We start from the raw sequence: 20,564 nt of genomic DNA on the forward strand, positions 1-20,564 counted from the left end.
AAGGCCTGGTGCGTGGTGCTGGAACTGGTGGTACTGGACCGAGGACACGCACAGGAAGCCTGGTGCGGGGAGCTGCCACCGGAGGACTGGTGTGTAAAGGTGGCACAGGATGGACCGGACCGTGAAGGTGTACTGGAGAGCCTGAGAGCAGGGCTGGCACAGGACATGCAAGGCTAGGTAGGTCCACAGGAGGCCTAGTGCGTGAGGCTGGCACAATTTTCACCAGCCGACTAACACGCACCTCAGGACGAGTATGGAGCGCTGACCCAGGTGCCATTAAATCCCGACACGCTCCGTCGGGCGAATATCGTATCTAAAGCACCAAACTAGCAACTCCCTTATTACTCTCTCCTCCACTTTCCCCATTAACTCCTTCACAATCTCTGCTTCGCTCACCTCTAACACCGGCTCTGGTTCTGGTCTCCTCCTTGGCTCCTCACGATAAACAGGGAGAGTTGGCTCAGGTCTGACTCCTGACTCTGCCACACTCTCCCTGAACCCCCCCCCCCCCAATACATTTTTGGGGCTGACTCTTGGGCTTTCTTCTGCGCCGTCGTGCTTGTCTCTCCAACTCCATTCTCCTATAACCCTCTTCGCACTGCTCCAGCGAATCCCAGGCGGGTTCCGGTACTCTCCCTGGGTCGACCGCCCACCTGTCTATTTCCTCCCAAGTAGTGTAGTCCCGATATTGTTGCTCCTGCTGCCGCTGTTGCTTCTCCTCATACCAGCGCCTCTCAGCTCTCTCCGCCTCCAGTTCTTCTTTGGGGCGGCGATATACTCCAGGCTGATCCCAGGGTCCTTCTCAGAACAATTCATCCTCCCATGTCCGTTCCTCCTTTCGCTGCCGCTGCCTGTCACCACGCTGCTTGGTCCGGGTGTGGTGGGTGATTCTGTAACACCGTTCTTCTATCTCCTCCTCTGATGAAGAGGTAGAATAAGGATCGGACCAAAATGCAGCGTGGTGATGATTCATGATAGATTTTAATGAAAGAAAAACTAAGAAAAACTAAACATACAGAAACTACAAAATAAACTAAATGAAATAACGAAAACCGAAACAGCCCTATCTGGTGCAAACACAAAGACAGGAACAATCACCCACGAAACACTCACAGAATATGGCTGCCTAAATATGGCTCCCAATCAGAGACAACGATAATAATATGAACCGCCTCAGGCAGCCATAGACTAATTAGACACCCCACAAAACCCCAAGACAAAAAACACACCACAATAACCCATGTCACACCCTGGCCTGACCAAATAAATAAAGAAAACACAAAATACTAAGACCAAGGCGTGACACTGGGAAGTAGAGGCGGACCAAAACGCAGCATGGTTATAGTTCATGGTTCTTTAATAAGAGACACTTAACATGAACTAACTACAAAACACATGAACTAACTACAAAACAATAAACGTGAAAACCGAAACAGTCCTAACTGGTGCAGAAAACACAAAGACAGGAAACAATCACCCACAAAATACCCAAAGAATATGGCTGCCTAAATATGGCTCCCAATCAGAGACAACGATAAACACCTGCCTCTGATTGAGAACCAATCCAGGCAACCATAGACTTACCTAGACACCTGAAAGAACACAAGCCCATAAATCTACAAAAAACCCTAGACAAGAAAAACATAAATCACCCCCTGGCCTAACCAAAATAATAAAGAAAACAAAGATAACTAAGGCCAGGGCTTGACAGCTATTTCTAATCAGTGGTCATTTGCATGATTTTTATTACAATTATATTACATTCGATTATATTCAAGTTATATTCTAGTATTCTAGTTGAGTTAAATTCAGTAGAATATAAAATAATAGGCAATTATTCTATAATGATCACATATTGGCTATAATTTGCAGGTTTCTGCCGAGAATAGGGGAAGTCAGCGTCATGCATAGGATGGGAGGATACAGAGTGGTGGTCGGTCCATAACAACCCCTGTCACGGAGGCTGAAAGCTACCGCATAAAAACGTGTGCATTTATCGGATATGTGTTGTTGCTAAGGTCGTGGATGTGTGTCTTTAAATTGAATTGTCTCCTTGCAATGGAAAGTGTAATTTGAGAGAGACACCGCAGAAATACAGCCCGAACGAACGGTAAAATGCTCTGAGCACGTCATCCACACTGGGAGAATACCGTGCCGCAGTGAGCAAACAATCTGATCGCTTCTAATTCCGCTCCCGGACACCGCTGAACAGAACTTCTCCCCAGCGGAGGCGAATAGTTAACGGAGTGATGCGATGGGGACGATGCCGTCCCTGACTTCATTCTGCTTTTAAACCAAGAAAAAAACTGTAATGAATACTCAATAACCAGCTACGGGATCCGATAGCCTAAGATTATAGCGGTCACAGCTGCGCACCTGACACTTACATGGTTATTTTGAGGGATTAGAGAGAGACGGAACTATCCTGGCACGACAACTATCCGTGAGTGTTTATTGTAGCATTTCTACCTACCACGAGTTCTGCTTCTAAACTGTAACCAATTTGATCAGTTAAGAAAGCAATGTTGCAATAAACTGCATAAAATAGGAATGAATTACATTGTAATTTATTAATGCAACATTTCAATTGGCTGGCTGGCTGGATTTGTGATAAGCTGAGCCGCATTAAATCAAGCAGTGGCACCATTGCACCTGTTATAAGAGTTTGTCAATTGGTATTTTATAAATATGCCAGATATCTCAAGTGAGATTATTATTTTAGGGATAGTATAGCTTCGTATCTGCGTCAGTGCAGGCGAACGTTGAAGGTATGCACTCCCTCGCCGCTGGGGAAGGACAATAATAGTAATCGCCTCTGAATGTCACCGGTAAGTGTCTAAACATTTCCCGGGGATGGATTCCGGGGACGACTCGGGCTCGGACCCGCCACTTGGATCCACATTCTCCTCGGTGCCCAATTTAGACTCTGACATCAATGACAATAGGCTTATCTATGAGAACGGTGGACAGCGGAATGTCAACATAGAAACGGCAGTGCTGCGTGGGGCAAGCGACCAGAGCGCGTTTCCCTTATCGGACTACCGGGGACTCGTCCGCCAGAGGTTCATTCGCAGAAGTTTGTGGTTTTCGGACGCGGACGACCAAGCGTTGGACGCGCCAGAATGCGGTAACAGCACTCCAGTGCTCAGCGTCCACCTGCGCACCATCGTGGACCGAACCCGAACCCTCGCGATTGGACCACGCGTGGCTTTCCAAGTCCAGGAGAGCTCGAGCACCGAGAGCCAAGTGGGGCAGAAGGACAGCGCAACTGAAAGCGTGAGCGCGGATGAGGAGAAGGTGAGGAGCGTGGCCGAGCCCAAACCAGATGATGCAGCTGAACCGTCGCCTGATACCACTGGGAAAGCTGGGAGTGATGAAAACGAGGATGAGAACGAGATGAAAGCCGTGTCCACCTCACCCGGGGGCCGGTTTCTCAAGTTCGATACTGAGCTCGGGAGAGGGTCTTTCAAGACTGTTTACAAAGGTCTGGACACAGACACCTGGTTAGAAGTCGCTTGGTGTGAACTTCAGGTAATATAACGTTGTTTTACAATTTGAATAAAATGTATTCAGCCTATCATTGTCATGTATTTGGCATACATCAACATCCACAAAGAAATTGTTAATTGACCACAAAATCAATATTTCGCAATGGCCATCTCAGTCTCCGGACTTGAACCCTATTGAAAACCTATGGTTTGAATCGATGAGGGCAGTACATAAGCTCAGACAAAGATATCAAGAATCTGGAAATATTCTGTATGGAGGAACGGTTTAAGATCCCTCCCAGTGTGTTCTCCAATCTCATAAAACATTTAGGAAAAAGACTCAGTGTCTGTCGTTATCCTCGCAAGTGTGGGTGCTGGTCTCAAGTACTGAAAACGGGTGACAATCATTTTGACCCATATCTTTTTTAGATTTTGTTTTATTACTTGTTAAACTGAATATCTTTCTCTGAGCAATTGTATTAGTATAACATCCATTTTTTATAACATATAATATAGCTCAGTATTTGTATTATTTATTTTTGCTCATCAATATCAATAATTATTGGACCCCAATGTATATCCAGATGATAGCCTCACTGCAACATGTATAACACTATAGCTATTTTATAAAGAGGTAATAACACCTTATTTTATGTCTGACATACATTTTGCACTGTATTTGGCCTTTATTAATAGTTGTCAGCGCACAAGGATGAATTGAGTTCCTGCCACTCTTTGGTTATTGGTCATATCACATTTAATTGAAGTCATAGACTTACTTCTATGATAGGCCTACCACTGCACAGACACACTGACATTATTGTCGGTGCCACCACTTGAACCAGTGCTATTCCAGTTGCATGCATTTTTAATCTGCATGTCAGGGATTACAATTTCCCCTCTTCCTGTACGGGGATTTTAGTCAGTGTACAGACTGTCACTGACAGAGTGACTGGTGGTAATATGAGGGTAAACGCAAGTATACACTGTATACCCACTTATTTTATAGTGTACATTGCATATACTCACTTCTTAATCTCCACAATGCATATCAACGTAGTGTAATGGAGGTATATGATGTAACAATTAATAAAGCTGATGGAACAGATAAGAATGTTTTGCTTAAAATGTTGATAAACTATTATTTCTTCACAATTTGGTGCAGCAATGTGAACAAGGCGCTAGGTCTACGCGTGAGTGATCCATAATGCAATTTGCGGTAAAACACTGTTCTAAAATGTTTTGACATGCCACCAGGGGTCTTTTCACAATCCTCAAATCCAGAACAAATTCAAGAAAGCATACAGTATTATATAGAGACATTATTGCATGGAACTCTGTTCCATCTCATATTGCTCAAGTGAACAGCAAACCCGGGTTTTAAAAATGAGATAAACACCTCACGGCACAACGCTTCTCCCCTATTTGACCTACATAGTTTGTATGTATGTATTGATATGTAGGCTACGTGTGCCTTTTGCCATTTTGAACAATTATGTAGTTCTGTCCTTGAGCTGTTGTCTTTTGATGTTCTGTATTATGTCATGTTTCATGTTTTGTGTGGACCCAAGGAAGAGTAGCTGCTGCGTTTGGTTGAGTTGTCAACTAACGTGAATTCTACTTCAAGTCAACAAAACATTTCACCATGTCATTGGGTTTAGGTTAAAAGTTGGCAAAAAAAACAATGTTGATAACTTTTTGCAAATCCAATCCATTTTCCACGTTGATCCAACGTTGTCACATAGATGTTGTTGAAATTACATTGAATCAACATTGTTTCCACTTCATTTCAACAAAACAATTTAATGTGATGACGTTAAATCAATGTGGAAAACTGATTTGATTTGCAAAATGTCACCAACTTTAGGGAACTTTTTTTCTTCAGCCAACCTTTAACCTAAATCCAATGTCATGGAGAATTTCAAACTGACAGCCAGTCGCTGTCTGATGTGGTGCCGTGCCTTCTCAACCTTGAAGCGCACTTGCAGTCAACTACTATTGCAAAACTGTTGGCACAGGTCCTCCTGAAGTCGCTGCGTGAGCGCTTCGTATGCATACTGAATCCTTTGGCATCCAACTTCCACATAACCTTTGCAGCAGATTGCCAAGATGGATCCAAGTGCGTCTCTGGAACTTCGCTCAAAAGACATGGAACCACTGATGAGGGAAGTAAGTCTGTGACAATACCAGTATCGCAGTATTTTTTTCCAATGCAAAAAATGAAAACAGGACCAACTGTTTGGTCCTTCAAAAACCTGCTGAATGTAAAATATTGTGTACTATAGCTTGGAAAATGAATAAATGTGACTGGATGACAACATCATTTTGTTTGTTTACAACATTAGGTTTTAAAAAAAATCTGGTTGCCACTTTACTAACAAGTACCGCAATGCTGGTATCGTCCCGGCCCTAGAGGGAAGCAGAGTCTTTTTTAACATGAGCAAATCAGAGAGTACAGCCATGGAGCAGCAGGACACCAGGAAGATGCCAGACTGATGAATCCAGCAAGAGTCTTGACCACAGTACTTCAGAAATATAGCTTATTTTCTTCGAAGATTGTGTCTGGGGTCACTGTCCAGCCGAAGGGTCAACCTGGCAGAGCACTAAGTGCCCCATGTGGACTGTGGAAATACCTGGAAGAGGTAAAAGGGGGTATGTGTACACACATACTCAAATAAAATATGTTATTTGTCACATACATGTGTTTAGCAGATGTTATTGCGGGTGTAGCGAAATGCTTGTGCTTCTAGTTTCGACAGTGCAGTAATATCTAACAAGTAATATCTAACAATTTCCCAACAAATACCTAATACACACAAATCTAAGTAAAGGAATGGAATTAGGAATATATAAATATATGGACCGGAAATGTCAGAGCGGCATAGACTGAGTATAGTATATAATACAGTATATACATATGAGATGAGCAATGCAAGATATGTAAACATTATTAAAGTGACATTATTTAAAGTGACAAGTGTTCCATTTATTAAAGTGGCAAATGATTTCAAGTCTGTGTATGTAGGCTGCAGCCTCTGTGCTAGTGTTGACTATTTAACAGTCTTATGGCCTTGAGATATAAGCTGTTTTTCAGTCTCTCGGTCCCAGCTTTGATGCACCTGTACTGACTTCGCATTCTGGATGATAGCGGGGTGAACAGGCAGTGGCTTGGATGGTTGTTGTACTTGATGATCTTTTTGTGACATCGGGTGCTGTAGGTGTCCTGGAGGGCAGGTAGATTGCCCCCAGTGATGCGTTGTGCAGACCGCACAAGCCTCTGGAGAGCCTTTGCAGTTGTGGGCAGTGCAGATGCCACAACAGCCAAACAGGATGCTCTCAATTGTGCATGTATAAAAGTTTGTGAAGGTTTCAGGTGACAAGCAAAACTCTGTTGCGCCTTCTTCACCACACTCTCTGTGTGGGTGGATCATTTCAGTTTGTTGTGATGTGTACACCGAAGAACTTTCCACCTTCTCCACTGGTGTCCCGTCGAAGTGGATCAGGGGGTGATCCCTCTGCTGTTTCCTGAAGTCCAGGATCATCTCCTTTGTTTCGTGGTCGTTGAGTGGGAGGTTATTTTCCTGACACCACACTCCCAGAGCCCTCACCTCCTCTCTGTAGGTTGTCTCATCGTTGTTGTTAGTCAAGCCTGCTACTGTTGAGTCATCTGCAAACTTGATGATTGAGTTGGAGGCGTGCATGGCCATGCAGTCATTGGCGAACAGGGAATACAGAAGGGGGCTGAGCACGCACCCTTGTGGGGCTCCAGTGTTGAGGATCAGTGAAGTGTAGGTGTTGTTTCCTACCACCACCTGGGGGCGGCCCATCAGGAAGTCCAGGACCCAATTGCACAGGACAGGGTTCAGATCCATGGCCTTGAACTTAATGTTGACCTTGGAGGGTTCTATGGTGTTGAATGCTGAGCTATAGTCAATGAACAGCATTCTTACATAGGTATTCCTCATGTCCAGATGGGAAGGGCAGTGTGCAGTGTGACAGCGATTGCATCGTCTGTGGACCTATTGGGGCGGTAAGCAAATTGAAGTGGGTGGCAGGTAAGGTAGAGGTGATTTGATCCTTAAAGGTGATTTGATCCTTAGGCGATAGTCATTTAGTTCAGTTACCTTTGCATTCTTGGGAACAGGGACATTGGTGGCCATCTTGAAGCATGTTGAGACAGCAGTCTGGGATAGGGAATGATTTAATATGTCCGTAAACACACCAGCCAGCTGGTCTGCGCATGCTCTGAAGATGTCGCTAGGGATGCCGTCTGGGCCGGCAGCCTTGCGAGGGTTAACACGCTTACATGTCTTACTCACGTCAACCACGGAGAAGGAGAGCCCACTGTTCTTGGTAGCTGGCCGCGTCAGTGGCACTGTGTTATCCTCAAAGCGGTCGATGAAGTGTTTAGCTTGTCAGGGAGAAAGGCGTCAGTGTCTGCGGCATAGCTGGTTTTCCTTTTGTAGTCTGTGATTGACTGTAGACCCTGCCACAAACATCTTATGTCTGAGCTGTTGAATTGCGACTCTGTTTGATTGCCTTACGGAGGGAATGACCACTCTGTTATTATTCTGCCATATTCCCAGTCACCTTACCATGGTTAAATACGGTGGTTTGCGCTAACAGTTAAGTGCGAATGCTGCCATTTATCCATGGTTTCTGATTAGGGTAGGTTTTAATAGTCACAGTGGGTACCACATCTCCTATACACTTATTAATATACTCAGTAACCGTCTCGGTGTACACGTCAATATTATTCCCCCGAAGGTATTCGGGAACATATCTCAGTCCGCATGATCAAAACAATCTTGAAGCGTGGATTCCGAATGGTCAGACCAGCGACCAACTTCCTGTTTGAGTTTCTGCCTATTGGAAGGGAGGAGTGAAATGGAGTTGTGGTCAGATTTTCCGAAAATATGGCGGGGGAGGGCCTTGTATGCATCCCGGAAGTTGGAGTAGCAATGGTCGAGTGTTTTCCCAGTGTGAGTGCTACAGTCGATATGCTGACAGAATTTAGGAAGACTTTTCCTCAAATTTGCTTCGTTAAAATCCCCAGCTTTAATAAATGCAGCCTCATGGTTTCCAGTTTGCCCGAAGTCCAGTGAAGTTCCTTGAGGGCCATCGTGGTATCGGCTTGATTTACACGGCTGTGACAATAACCGAAGAGAATTCTCTTGGGAGATAATACGGTTGTCATTCAATTGTGAGGTATTCTAGTTCGGGTGAACTAAAGGACTTGAGTCCCTGTATGTTATTACAATTACACCATGAGTCGTTAATCATGTAACATACATCCCCGCCCTTCTTCTTCCCGGAGAGATGTTTATTCCTGTCGGCACGATGGACTGAGAATCCAGATGGCTGGACCGACTCCGACAGTATATAACGGGAGAGCCATGTTTCCGTGAAACAGAGTATGTTACAATCCCTGATGTCTCTCTGGATAGACATACATGTTTACAATGACATAAACATAACATATTCAATGTGCCATGACTTAATTAGTCTTTTTTCCCCTCTCTTTCTGTCAGATAAAGGTACATCTACTAAAGTAAAATAAAGCATTGGATTGGAGTAAACCTGGGAGTTTCCTTCCACTATATTTATTGCACCAGTCCAGGGAGTTATCCTTTAAATCCAAGTCACATTAGGATTGATTCATAATTTTAACCCAAACAAACCTATGTCCTGACTATGGAGTTGTATGGAGTCCTCTAGTGGCAATAATCATTTGTTAGCATGAGCAGGGCCATTGAGGACTTTTGCCATTTTGATTTAGTCAGCTGGGCAGGACTTCCAACTTCATTGTCTGATCCCTCCTGATGACCCAGGTTAGAATCAGGACAGCTGGGTCATCAGGAGGGATCAGCAAATGAATTTTACTTTTGAAGAAGAAAATGGACTATTTCAAGATGGAAATGGCCTCAATGGCGCTGCCCATCCTGTCACTGATACCATCGTGACACAGATACAGAGATGTTATGCCTATCCAAGTCTATGGATGCCTTTGACAGTGTTTACAGCTGTGTACAATATTTGCACATTATACTTTTTAAAAATTATTTAAGCTCTATCAAGTTGGTTGTTGATCATTGCTAGAAAGTCATGTTCAAGTCTTGCCATAGATTTTCAAGCCGATTTAAGTCAGAACTGTAACTAGACCACTCAGGAACATTCCATGTTGTCTTGGTAAGCAATTGTATATTTGGCCTTGTGTTTTAGATTATTTTCCTGCTAAAAGGTGCATTTGTCTCCCAGTGTCTGTTGGAAAGCAGACTGAACCAGACATTCCTCTCGGATTTTGCCTGTGCTTAACTCAATTACGTTTATTTTTATCCCCCCAAAAAAACTCCCTTGTCCTTGCCAATGACAAGCATACCCATAATATGATGCAGCCACCAACATTCTTGAAAATATGAAGAGTGGTACTCAGTGATGTGTTGTGTTGGATTTGCACCAAACATAACGCTGATTATTCAGGTAATTTAAACATGTTTTTGTTGTTGTGGTTTTACTTTAGTGCAAACAGGATGCATGTTTTGGAATATTTGTATTGTGTACAGGCTTCCTTCTTTTGTGGTTGAATCTGTGGTTTAAATTCACTGCTCGACTGAGGGATTTTACAGATAATTGTATGTGTGGGGTACAGAGATGAGGAAGTCATCTCTAATTATTGACTCAAGACATTTCAGCTTCATTTTTAATTACAAACTTTTCTAAAAACATAATTCCACGTTGACATTATGGGGTATTGTGTGTAGGGCAGTGACACAAAATCTCAGTTTAATCCATTTTAAATTCAGGCTGTAACACAACCAAATGTGGAAAAGTGAAGGTGTGTGAATACTTTCTGAAGGCACTGTAAATGGTTCCTAGCCTCCCACGCATAGTCCCCAAAACTAAAACTACTATAAATAAAAAACATCTAAATATGAATAGTTATAAAAAATAATATTGAATCACAAAACTATAATAACCTTGCTCTGAACAGTCAGTATGCCAGCCTACCAGGACTAATTGAGGTCTGTTCTTGCAGAGTATGTAGTCACAAACCAATACAGATCCATTGTTTTGATGCAATTCCTTTAGAGTATCTTGGGTGACATGTATGTCAAATTCTCCCTCCTTCCCTGCTCTCCCATCTCTCCCTCTCCACTCTCTTTCCCTCCCTCCCTACTCTACCTCCCTCCCTACTATCTCTGCCTTTCCTCCCTACTCTCTCTTCCTCCCTACTATCTCTCTCTCCCTCCCTCCCTACTCTCTCTCCCTCCGTCCCTACTATCTCTCTCTCTCTCCCTCCCTACTCTCTCTCTCCTTCACTACTCTCTACTCTCTCTCCCTCCCTACTCACTCTCTCCTTCCCTCCTCTCTCTTTCCCTGACAGCCTGTTGCCATAGAATAAACAAAATCCCCACAGCACAGAGCAAGTAGAATAATAAAATGTTTTTGTGGAGCTTCACAATCTTTTATTGAATAATTCTGCTTCAGAACAGTGATATAATCCAGGCCCCTGGATGTCTTTGTTGCCTGTTGCTGCTGTGGTCTGATGCATGGTGTATATAATCACTGGCACATTGAGGGATGGCCGTACCCTTTACTGAGAGGACTGGGGAGACAGATGAGGGAATGGATGGAGAGTTACAGTTCACTGTGCTCTGGTCTGGTGCTGCTGAATGACCAGGGGCCAGGCCGTGTCTTGGGCCACCACTGTTTGGCTTATCTTCAGTTGGAGAGTGGGTGGGGGATAGGGACTGCATAATAGAGAGGAGGAAGGGACTGTTTATCCAGGGCTATCTGTGTGTGTGTCCTACTTTACCAAACAAGGTAGAGTCATAATCACTACCATCATGGGTTTCGTTTGGACAGTCCAAGCAAAGTCTTCATACAGACTCCATGCAGCTAAATGGGTGACTCTGTGTATAGTTGGGTATAGCTACAGTTACTTTCACAGTTGCTTTGACTGGCTGTGTATTAACAAAAACTCAGCTCTCAGCTATTCAGCCCCCTTAACGCAAATTACTCTAAAATCAAAGCCATGCATTAATGATAGTGACATTGTGCCTATTGATGTGTCTTTGGCACCATTGTGTTTAATACAACTCTATTCTCCACATTTTCACCGGACTGAAAAATGACCCCCCACGTTTCTGTAGGTCAGATCTGGGTTTGGTCCATTTGCGGTCAATTTTCTGTACTGCTGCATAGAACGTTTTAGGGTGTCACAAGAGGAGCTGAGAGAGGAGTTTAGTGTCAGAGCAGAGACAGTGGAGAGAGGAGTTTAGTGCCAGAGCAGAGAGTTGAGAGAGGAGTTTAGTGTCAGAGCAGAGAGTTGAGAGAGGAGTTTAGTGTCAGAGCAGAGACAGCTGAGAGAGGAGTTTAGTGTCAGAGCAGAGACAGCTGAGAGAGGAGTTTAGTGTCAGAGCAGAGACAGCTGAGAGAGGAGTTTAGTGTCAGAGCAGAGACAGCTGAGAGAGGAGTTTAGTGTCAGAGCAGAGACAGCTGAGAGAGGAGATTAGTGTCAGAGCAGAGACAGCTGAGAGAGGAGTTTAGTGTCAGAGCAGAGACAGCTGAGAGAGGAGTTTAGTGTCAGAGCAGAGACAACTGAGAGAGGAGTTTAGTGTCAGAGCTGAGACAGCTGAGAGAGGAGATTAGTGTCAGAGCAGAGACAACTGAGAGAGGAGTTTAGTGTCAGAGCAGAGACAGCTGAGAGAGGAGTTTAGTGTCAGAGCAGAGACAACTGAGAGAGGAGTTTAGTGTCAGAGCAGAGACAGCTGAGAGAGGAGTTTAGTGTCAGAGCAGAGACAGCTGAGAGAGGAGTTTAGTGTCAGAGCTGATACAGCTGAGAGAGGAGTTTAATGTCAGAGCTGATACAGCTGAGAGAGGAGTTTAGTGTCAGAGCAGAGACAGCTGTGAGAGGAGTTTAGTGTCAGAGCAGAGACAGCTGTGAGAGGAGTTTAGTGTCAGAGCAGAGACAACTGAGAGAGGAGTTTAGTGTCAGAGTTGAGACAGCTGAGAGAGGAGATTAGTGTCAGAGCAGAGACAACTGAGAGAGGAGTTTAGTGTCAGAGCAGAGACAGCTGAGAGGAGTTTAGTGTCAGAGCAGAGACAGCTGAGAGAGGAGTTTAGTGTCAGAGCAGAGACAGCTGAGAGAGGAGTTTAGTGTCAGAGCTGAGACAGCTGAGAGAGGAGTTTAGTGTCAGAGCAGAGACAACTGAGAGAGGAGTTTAGTGTCAGAGCTGATACAGCTGAGAGAGGAGTTTAGTGTCAGAGCAGAGACAGCTGAGAGAGGAGTTTAGTGTCAGAGCAGAGACAGCTGAGAGAGGAGTTTAGTGTCAGAGCAGAGACAGCTGAGAGAGGAGTTTAGTGTCAGAGCAGAGACAGCTGTGAGAGGAGTTTAGTGTCAGAGCAGAGACAGCTGTGAGAGGAGTTTAGTGTCAGAGCAGAGACAACTGAGAGAGGAGTTTAGTGTCAGAGTTGAGACAGCTGAGAGAGGAGTTTAGTGTCAGAGCAGAAACCGGTGAGAGAGGAGTTTAGTGTCAGAGCAGAGACAGCTGTGAGAGGAGTTTAGTGTCAGAGCAGAGACAACTGAGAGAGGAGTTTAGTGTCAGAGCAGAGACAGCTGAGAGAGGAGTTTAGTGTCAGAGCAGAGACAGCTGTGAGAGGAGTTTAGTGTCAGAGCAGAGACAACTGAGAGAGGAGTTTAGTGTCAGAGTTGAGACAGCTGAGAGAGGAGATTAGTGTCAGAGCAGAGACAACTGAGAGAGGAGTTTAGTGTCAGAGCAGAGACAACTGAGAGAGGAGTTTAGTGTCAGAGTTGAGACAGCTGAGAGAGGAGTTTAGTGTCAGAGCAGAAACCGGTGAGAGAGGAGTTTAGTGTCAGAGCAGAGACAGCTGTGAGAGGAGTTTAGTGTCAGAGCAGAGACAGCTGAGAGAGGAGTTTAGTGTCAGAGCAGAAACCGGTGAGAGAGGAGTTTAGTGTCAGAGCAGAGACAACTGAGAGAGGAGTTTAGTGTCAGAGCAGAGACAGCTGAGAGAGGAGTTTAGTGTCAGAGTTGAGACAGCTGAGAGAGGAGTTTAGTGTCAGAGCAGAAACCGGTGAGAGAGGAGTTTAGTGTCAGAGCAGAGACAACTGAGAGAGGAGTTTAGTGTCAGAGTTGAGACAGCTGAGAGAGGAGTTTAGTGTCAGAGCAGAAACCGGTGAGAGAGGAGTTTAGTGTCAGAGCAGAGACAACTGAGAGAGGAGTTTAGTGTCAGAGCAGAGACAGCTGAGAGAGGAGTTTAGTGTCAGAGCAGAAACCGGTGAGAGAGGAGTTTAGTGTCAGAGCAGAGACAACTGAGAGAGGAGTTTAGTGTCAGAGCAGAGACAGCTGAGAGAGGAGTTTAGTGTCAGAGCAGAAACCGGTGAGAGAGGAGTTTAGTGTCAGAGCAGAGACAACTGAGAGAGGAGTTTAGTGTCAGAGCAGAGACAGCTGAGAGAGGAGTTTAGTGTCAGAGCAGAAACCGGTGAGAGAGGAGTTTAGTGTCAGAGCAGAGACAGCTGTGAGAGGAGTTTAGTGTCAGAGCAGAGACAACTGAGAGAGGAGTTTAGTGTCAGAGTTGAGACAGCTGAGAGAGGAGTTTAGTGTCAGAGCAGAAACCGGTGAGAGAGGAGTTTAGTGTCAGAGCAGAGACAACTGAGAGAGGAGTTTAGTGTCAGAGCAGAGACAGCTGAGAGAGGAGTTTAGTGTCAGAGCAGAAACCGGTGAGAGAGGAGTTTAGTGTCAGAGCAGAGACAGCTGTGAGAGGAGTTTAGTGTCAGAGCAGAGACAACTGAGAGAGGAGTTTAGTGTCAGAGTTGAGACAGCTGAGAGAGGAGATTAGTGTCAGAGCAGAGACAACTGAGAGAGGAGTTTAGTGTCAGAGCAGAGACAGCTGAGAGGAGTTTAGTGTCAGAGCAGAGACAGCTGAGAGAGGAGTTTAGTGTCAGAGCAGAGACAGCTGAGAGAGGAGTTTAGTGTCAGAGCTGAGACAGCTGAGAGAGGAGTTTAGTGTCAGAGCAGAGACAACTGAGAGAGGAGTTTAGTGTCAGAGCTGATACAGCTGAGAGAGGAGTTTAGTGTCAGAGCAGAGACAGCTGAGAGAGGAGTTTAGTGTCAGAGCAGAGACAGCTGAGAGAGGAGTTTAGTGTCAGAGCAGAGACAACTGAGAGAGGAGTTTAGTGTCAGAGCAGAGACAGCTGAGAGAGGAGTTTAGTGTCAGAGCAGAGACAGCTGAGAGAGGAGTTTAGTGTCAGAGCAGAGACAGCTGAGAGAGGAGTTTAGTGTCAGAGCAGAGACAGCTGAGAGAGGAGTTTAGTGTCAGAGCTGAGACAGCTGAGAGAGGAGTTTAGTGTCAGAGCAGAGACAACTGAGAGAGGAGTTTAGTGTCAGAGCAGAGACAACTGAGAGAGGAGTTTAGTGTCAGAGCTGATACAGCTGAGAGAGGAGTTTAGTGTCAGAGCAGAGACAGCTGAGAGAGGAGTTTAGTGTCAGAGCAGAGACAGCTGAGAGAGCAAGAGACTAGTTCACTGGCATCTGATACATTTCACAAATCTGTGTATGGATGTGACATCATAATTTAACAATTCATGCAGTATACACAGCCTACCATATGCACCCTTCGGCTATGCCTGTAAATACACTGTTTCAGTGCACAAGCAGGTGAGTCAGAATATGTGTTGTGGTTCCAGAACTAAGCCAAGGGAGAGGGAGATATTCAGTAGTTTCAGACACAGAGGGGTCCTGTACCTGGACTTTGAATTACTCCCCTCTGGGCGCAGGTATAGGGCACCCCTCAGCAGGAAAAATAGAACGAGACAATCATTTGTGCCAGGTGTGATATCCCTCCTAAATAGCTTGGGCAAATGTTCCCATTGACTCCAAGATGGCGTAGCAGTAAGTCGTCCTGTGGTATCGTCTCTCTGTAAATATCTGTAAATATAGTCTCTTTTTCGTTTTAGATATTTTTCTTCGCATATCTTTAAAAACATTTTGCTAAACCTAAGCTTCCAAATACTCTCCTGCAATCCGCCTCACCCAATGTAGCTACTTTTCCTAAAGTATTTATATTTACTTCAGAACCGGAACCCCTCAACTGAAGCTAGCCAGCAAACCACCAGCTATGCTAGCGGTCTTCAGCTAACCGGTCACCAGCTAACCTTTAGCTCGGAAAGCTCTCGCCAGTTCGAACAACGCGACGCTAACCAGAGCATAACGGACCTATTTATCTTTTTATCCCCGGATTCCCTCCGCAAACTGAACATTTTTTTTCAGCTGGATCTTCACAACTAGCTATCGCGCTAAACCGCAACCCTGGTTGATTACTTCTGGCTAGCATTTCCACCCACGTAGCTTGAAGCTAGCCCGGCCAGAGCTCCTGTGTTCCTAGCATACTCCTGGGCTTCTATACCCGGATCCACGACCGGTCTATCGATGTCACTGCATGAAGAGGAATAAACAGACTCACCCCATCGCGACGTCCTCCAAAGGCTAACTCTCTAGCCCTCGCTATCTCCTTGCTTGCTAATTCGGCATGCTAACTGCTAGCTTGTTTAGCCCAGGTCCGCTAACTACTACCTTGTTTACCCCGGCCTGCTAATCTGTTAGCTTGTTAGCACAGGCCTGCTAACCGTCTGCATCGCAGTGGCCCATATGTACTTTCTATCTCTTCCCGACTTTAAATTTTTTTTATACCTTCCGGAAACCTGCCTCACCCAATGTGATACGGAATCGCTATTATTTTTAATTTTTAGAACACACTCAAGAACCTCCAGAAGCTAACCAGATAACTAGCTACAAGCTATTTAGTCATTGTTATTTTTTTTTAACCTGGATAACACTCACCAGTCCAGCCCCCCTGCCCCATCCACCGCTGCCCCTGGACTCTGATCACTTGGCTACATAGCTGATGCACGCTGGACTGTCCATTAATCACGGTACTCCATTCTGCTTGTTTGTTTTATCTGTCGGCCCCGTTGCCTAGTCAATGCCATTTTACCTGCTGTTGTTATGCTAGCTGATTAGCTGTTGTCTCACCCACTGTTTTAGCTAGCTTTCCCAATTCAACACCTGTGATTACTGTATGCCTCGCTGTATGTCTCTCTCAAATGTCAATATGCCTTGTATACTGTTGCTCAGGTTAGTTATCATTGTTTTAGTTCACAATGGAGCCCCTAGTCCCACTCCTCATACCCCTGATACCTCCTTTGTCCCACCTCCCACATATGCGGTGACCTCATACCCCTGATACCTCCTTTGTCCCACCTCCCACATATGCGGTGACCTCACCCATTACAACCAGCATGTCCAGAGATAAAACCTCTCTCATCATCACCCAGTGCCTGGGCTTACCTCCGCCGTACCCGCACCCCACCATACCCCTGTCTGCGCATTATGTCCTGAATATATTCTACCATGCCCAGAAACCTGCTCCTCTTATTCTCTGTCCCCAACGCTCTAGGCGACCAGTTTTGATAGCCTTTAGCCGCACCCTCATACTACTCCTTCTCTGTTCCGCGGGTGATGTGGAGGTAAACCCAGGCCCTGCATGTCCCCAGGCACCCTCATTTGTTGACTTCTGTGATCGAAAAAGCCTTGGTTTCATGCATGTCAACATCAGAAGCCTCCTCCCTAAGTTTGTTTTACTCACTGCTTTAGCACACTCTGCTAACCCTGATGTCCTTGCCGTGTCTGAATCCTGGCTCAGGAAGGCCACCAAAAATTCAGAGATTTCCATACCCAACTATAACATCTTCCGTCAAGATAGAACTGCCAAAGGGGGAGGAGTTGCAGTCTACTGCAGAGATAGCCTGTAAAGTAATGTCATACTTTCCAGGTCCATACCCAAACAGTTCGAACTACTAATTCTGAAAATTACTCTCTCCAGAAATAAGTCTCTCACTGTTGCCGCCTGCTACCGACCCCCCTCAGCTCCCAGCTGTGCCCTGGACACCATTTGTGAATTGATTGCCCCCCATCTAGCTTCAGAGTTTGTTCTGTTAGGTGACCTAAACTGGGATATGCTTAACACCACGGCAGTCCTACAATCTAAGCTCGATGCCCTCAATCTCACACAAATCATCAAGGAACCCACCAGGTACAACCCTAACTCTGTAAGCAAGGGCACCCTCATAGACGTCATCCTGACCAACTGGCCCTCCAAATACACCTCCGCTGTCTTCAACCAGGATCTCAGCGACCACTGCCTCATTGCCTGTATCCGCTACGGTGCCGCAGTCAAACGACCACCCCTCATCACTGTCAAACGCTCCCTAAAACACTTCTGTGAGCAGGCCTTTCTAATCGACCTGGCCCGGGTATCCTGGAAGGACATTGACCTCATCCCGTCATTTGAGGATGCCTGGTCATTCTTTAAGAGTAACTTCCTCACCATTTTAGATAAGCATGCTCCGTTCAAAAAATGCAGAACTAAGAACAGATACAGCCCTTGGTTCACTCCAGACCTGACTGCCTCCGACCAGCACAAAAACATCCTGTGGCGGACTGCAATAGCATCGAACAGTCCCCGCGATATGCAACTGTTCAGGGAAGTCAGGAACCAATATCAGCAGTCAGTCAGGAAAGCTAAGGCCAGCTTCTTCAGGCAGAAGTTTGCATCCTGTAGCTCCAACTCCAAAAAGTTCTGGGACACTGTGAAGTCCATGGAGAACAAGAGCACCTCCTCCCAGCTGCCCACTGCACTGAGGCTAGGGAACACGGTCACCACCGACAAATCCATGATTATCAAAAACTTCAACAAGCATTTCTCAACGGCTGGCCATGCCTTCCGCCTGGCTACTCCTACCTCGGCCAACAGCTCCGGCCCCCCCGCAGCTCCTCGCCCAAGCCTCTCCAGGTTCTCCTTTACCCAAATCCAGATAACAGATGTTCTGAAAGAGCTGCAAAACCTGGACCCGTATAAATCAGCTGGGCTTGACAATCTGGACCCTCTATTTCTGAAACTATCCGCCGCCATTGTCGCAACCCCTATTACCAGCCTGTTCAACCTCTCTTTCATATCCTCTGAGATCCCCAAGGATTGGAAAGCTGCTGCAGTCATCCCCCTCTTCAAAGGGGGAGACACCCTGGACCCAAACTGTTACAGACCTATATCCATTCTGCCCTGCCTATCTAAGGTCTTCGAAAGCCAAGTCAACAAACAGGTCACTGACCATCTCGAATCCCACCGTACCTTCTCCGCTATGCAATCTGGTTTCCGAGCCGGTCCACCTCTACGCAGACGGCACCATTCTATATACTTTCGGCCCGTCATTGGACACTGTGCAATCTAACCTCCAAACGAGCTTCAATGCCATACAACACTCCTTCCGTGGCCTCCAACTGCTCTTAAACGCTAGTAAAACCAAATGCATGCTTTTCAACCGATCGCTGCCTGCACCCGCATGCCCGACTAGCATCACCACACTGGATGGTTCCGACCTTGAATATGTGGACACCTATAAGTACCTAGGTGTCTGGCTAGACTGCAAACTCTCCTTCCAGACCCATATCAAACATCTCCAATCGAAAATCAAATCAAGAGTCGGCTTTCTATTCCGCAACAAAGCCTCCTTCACTCACGCTGCCAAGCTTACCCTAGTAAAACTGACTATCCTACCGATCCTCGACTTCGGCGATGTCATCTACAAAATCGCTTCCAACACTCTACTCAGCAAACTGGATGCAGTTTATCACAGTGCCATCCGTTTTGTCACTAAAGCACCTTATACTACCCACCACTGCGACTTGTATGCTCTAGTCGGCTGGCCCTCGCTACATATTCGTCGCCAGACCCACTGGCTCCAGGTCATCTACAAGGCCATGCTAGGTAAAGCTCCGCCTTATCTCAGTTCACTGGTCACGATGGCTACACCCATCCGTAGCACGCGCTCCAGCAGGTGTATCTCACTGATCATTCCTAAAGCCAACACCTCATTCGGCCGCCTTTCGTTCCAGTACTCTGCTGCCTGTGACTGGAACGAATTGCAAAAATCGCTGAAGTTGGAGACTTTTATCTCCCTCACCAACTTCAAACATCAGCTATCTGAGCAGCTAACCGATCTCTGCAGCTGTACATAACCTATTGGTAAATAGCCCACCCATTTTCACCTACCTCATCACCACAGTTTTTATTTATTTACTTTCTGCTCTTTTGTACACCAATATGTGTTAATCTGCAATATTGTAATTATTTGCCTACCTCCTCATGCCTTTTGCACACATTGTATATGCTTTATCTTGGCCAGGTCGCAGTTGTAAATGAGAACTTGTTCTCAACTAGCCTACCTGGTTAAATAAAGGTTAAATAAATAAAAAATAAAAAAAACTCCGTAAGGCCAACAGGCCAGTCTTTTCTTCTTTTTTATTTAATGTTTTACTTCTTATTTCTTACTATTATTATTTTTATTGGTGCGTAACTGTTATGAAAGTTGTATTGTCAATTTAGTTTTGTATTAAATGCAACTTTAAATGTGTACATGACACTGCAACAACATTTCCCCATGGGGACAATAAAGGAAGTAAGTAAAGGAAGTAAGTAAGCAAGCAAGTAAGCAAGCAAGCAAGCCAGTCAGTCAGTCAGTCAGTCAGTAAGTAAAGGAAGCAAGTAAGCAAGCAAGCAAGCCAGTCAGTCAGTCAGTCAGTCAGTCAGTAAGTAAAGGAAGCAAGTAAGCAAGCAAGCAAGTCAGTCAGTCAGTCAGTCAGTAAGTAAAGGAAGTAAGTATGCAAGCAAGCAAGCCAGTCAGTCAGTCAGTAAGTAAAGGAAGTAAGTAAGCAAGCAAGTAAGCAAGCAAGTAAGCAACCAAGCAAGCCAGTCAGTCAGTAAGTGTGTTTTTGCTATGGAGCTGATGCAGCAGTTACAGTGTTAGACCCAGGATTGGAGAGGCTATTTTTTTAGGAACAATTTTAGCCTGGAGCCCCCTTGTTGTTTAGGTTCCCCAGGGGGAGTCAAGGTGCATCTCAAATGCCACCCTATTCCCTATACAGTGCACTAAAAGTAGTGAACTATAAAGGGAATAGGGTGTCATTTGGGACACAGACTTTGTCTCCTCTGTAGCCTGTC

At 45.4% G+C, this 20,564-nt stretch overlaps 2 protein-coding genes across 3 annotated transcripts in view; one reads left to right on the plus strand and one right to left on the minus strand.

Moving 5' to 3' along the window:
• The window catches only part of LOC127910360 (uncharacterized), a 295,811-nt gene that overhangs the window by 145,368 nt on the left and 129,879 nt on the right, over positions 1-20,564 (minus strand). The gene's annotated exons all lie outside the window — the stretch shown is intronic.
• Positions 1,901-20,564, plus strand: part of LOC118399700 (serine/threonine-protein kinase WNK2-like) — a 68,057-nt gene continuing 49,393 nt past the window's right edge. For both annotated transcript variants that reach the window (XM_052473811.1, XM_052473812.1), the window contains exon 1: positions 1,901-3,531. In XM_052473811.1, the coding sequence (XP_052329771.1) occupies positions 2,854-3,531 (678 nt within the window). In that variant the 5' untranslated portion in view covers positions 1,901-2,853. The remainder of the gene's footprint in view (positions 3,532-20,564) is intronic.

Source organism: Oncorhynchus keta, chromosome 21 (assembly GCF_023373465.1).
Source record: "Oncorhynchus keta strain PuntledgeMale-10-30-2019 chromosome 21, Oket_V2, whole genome shotgun sequence".
In the NCBI taxonomy this organism is placed as follows: Eukaryota; Metazoa; Chordata; class Actinopteri; order Salmoniformes; family Salmonidae; genus Oncorhynchus; species Oncorhynchus keta.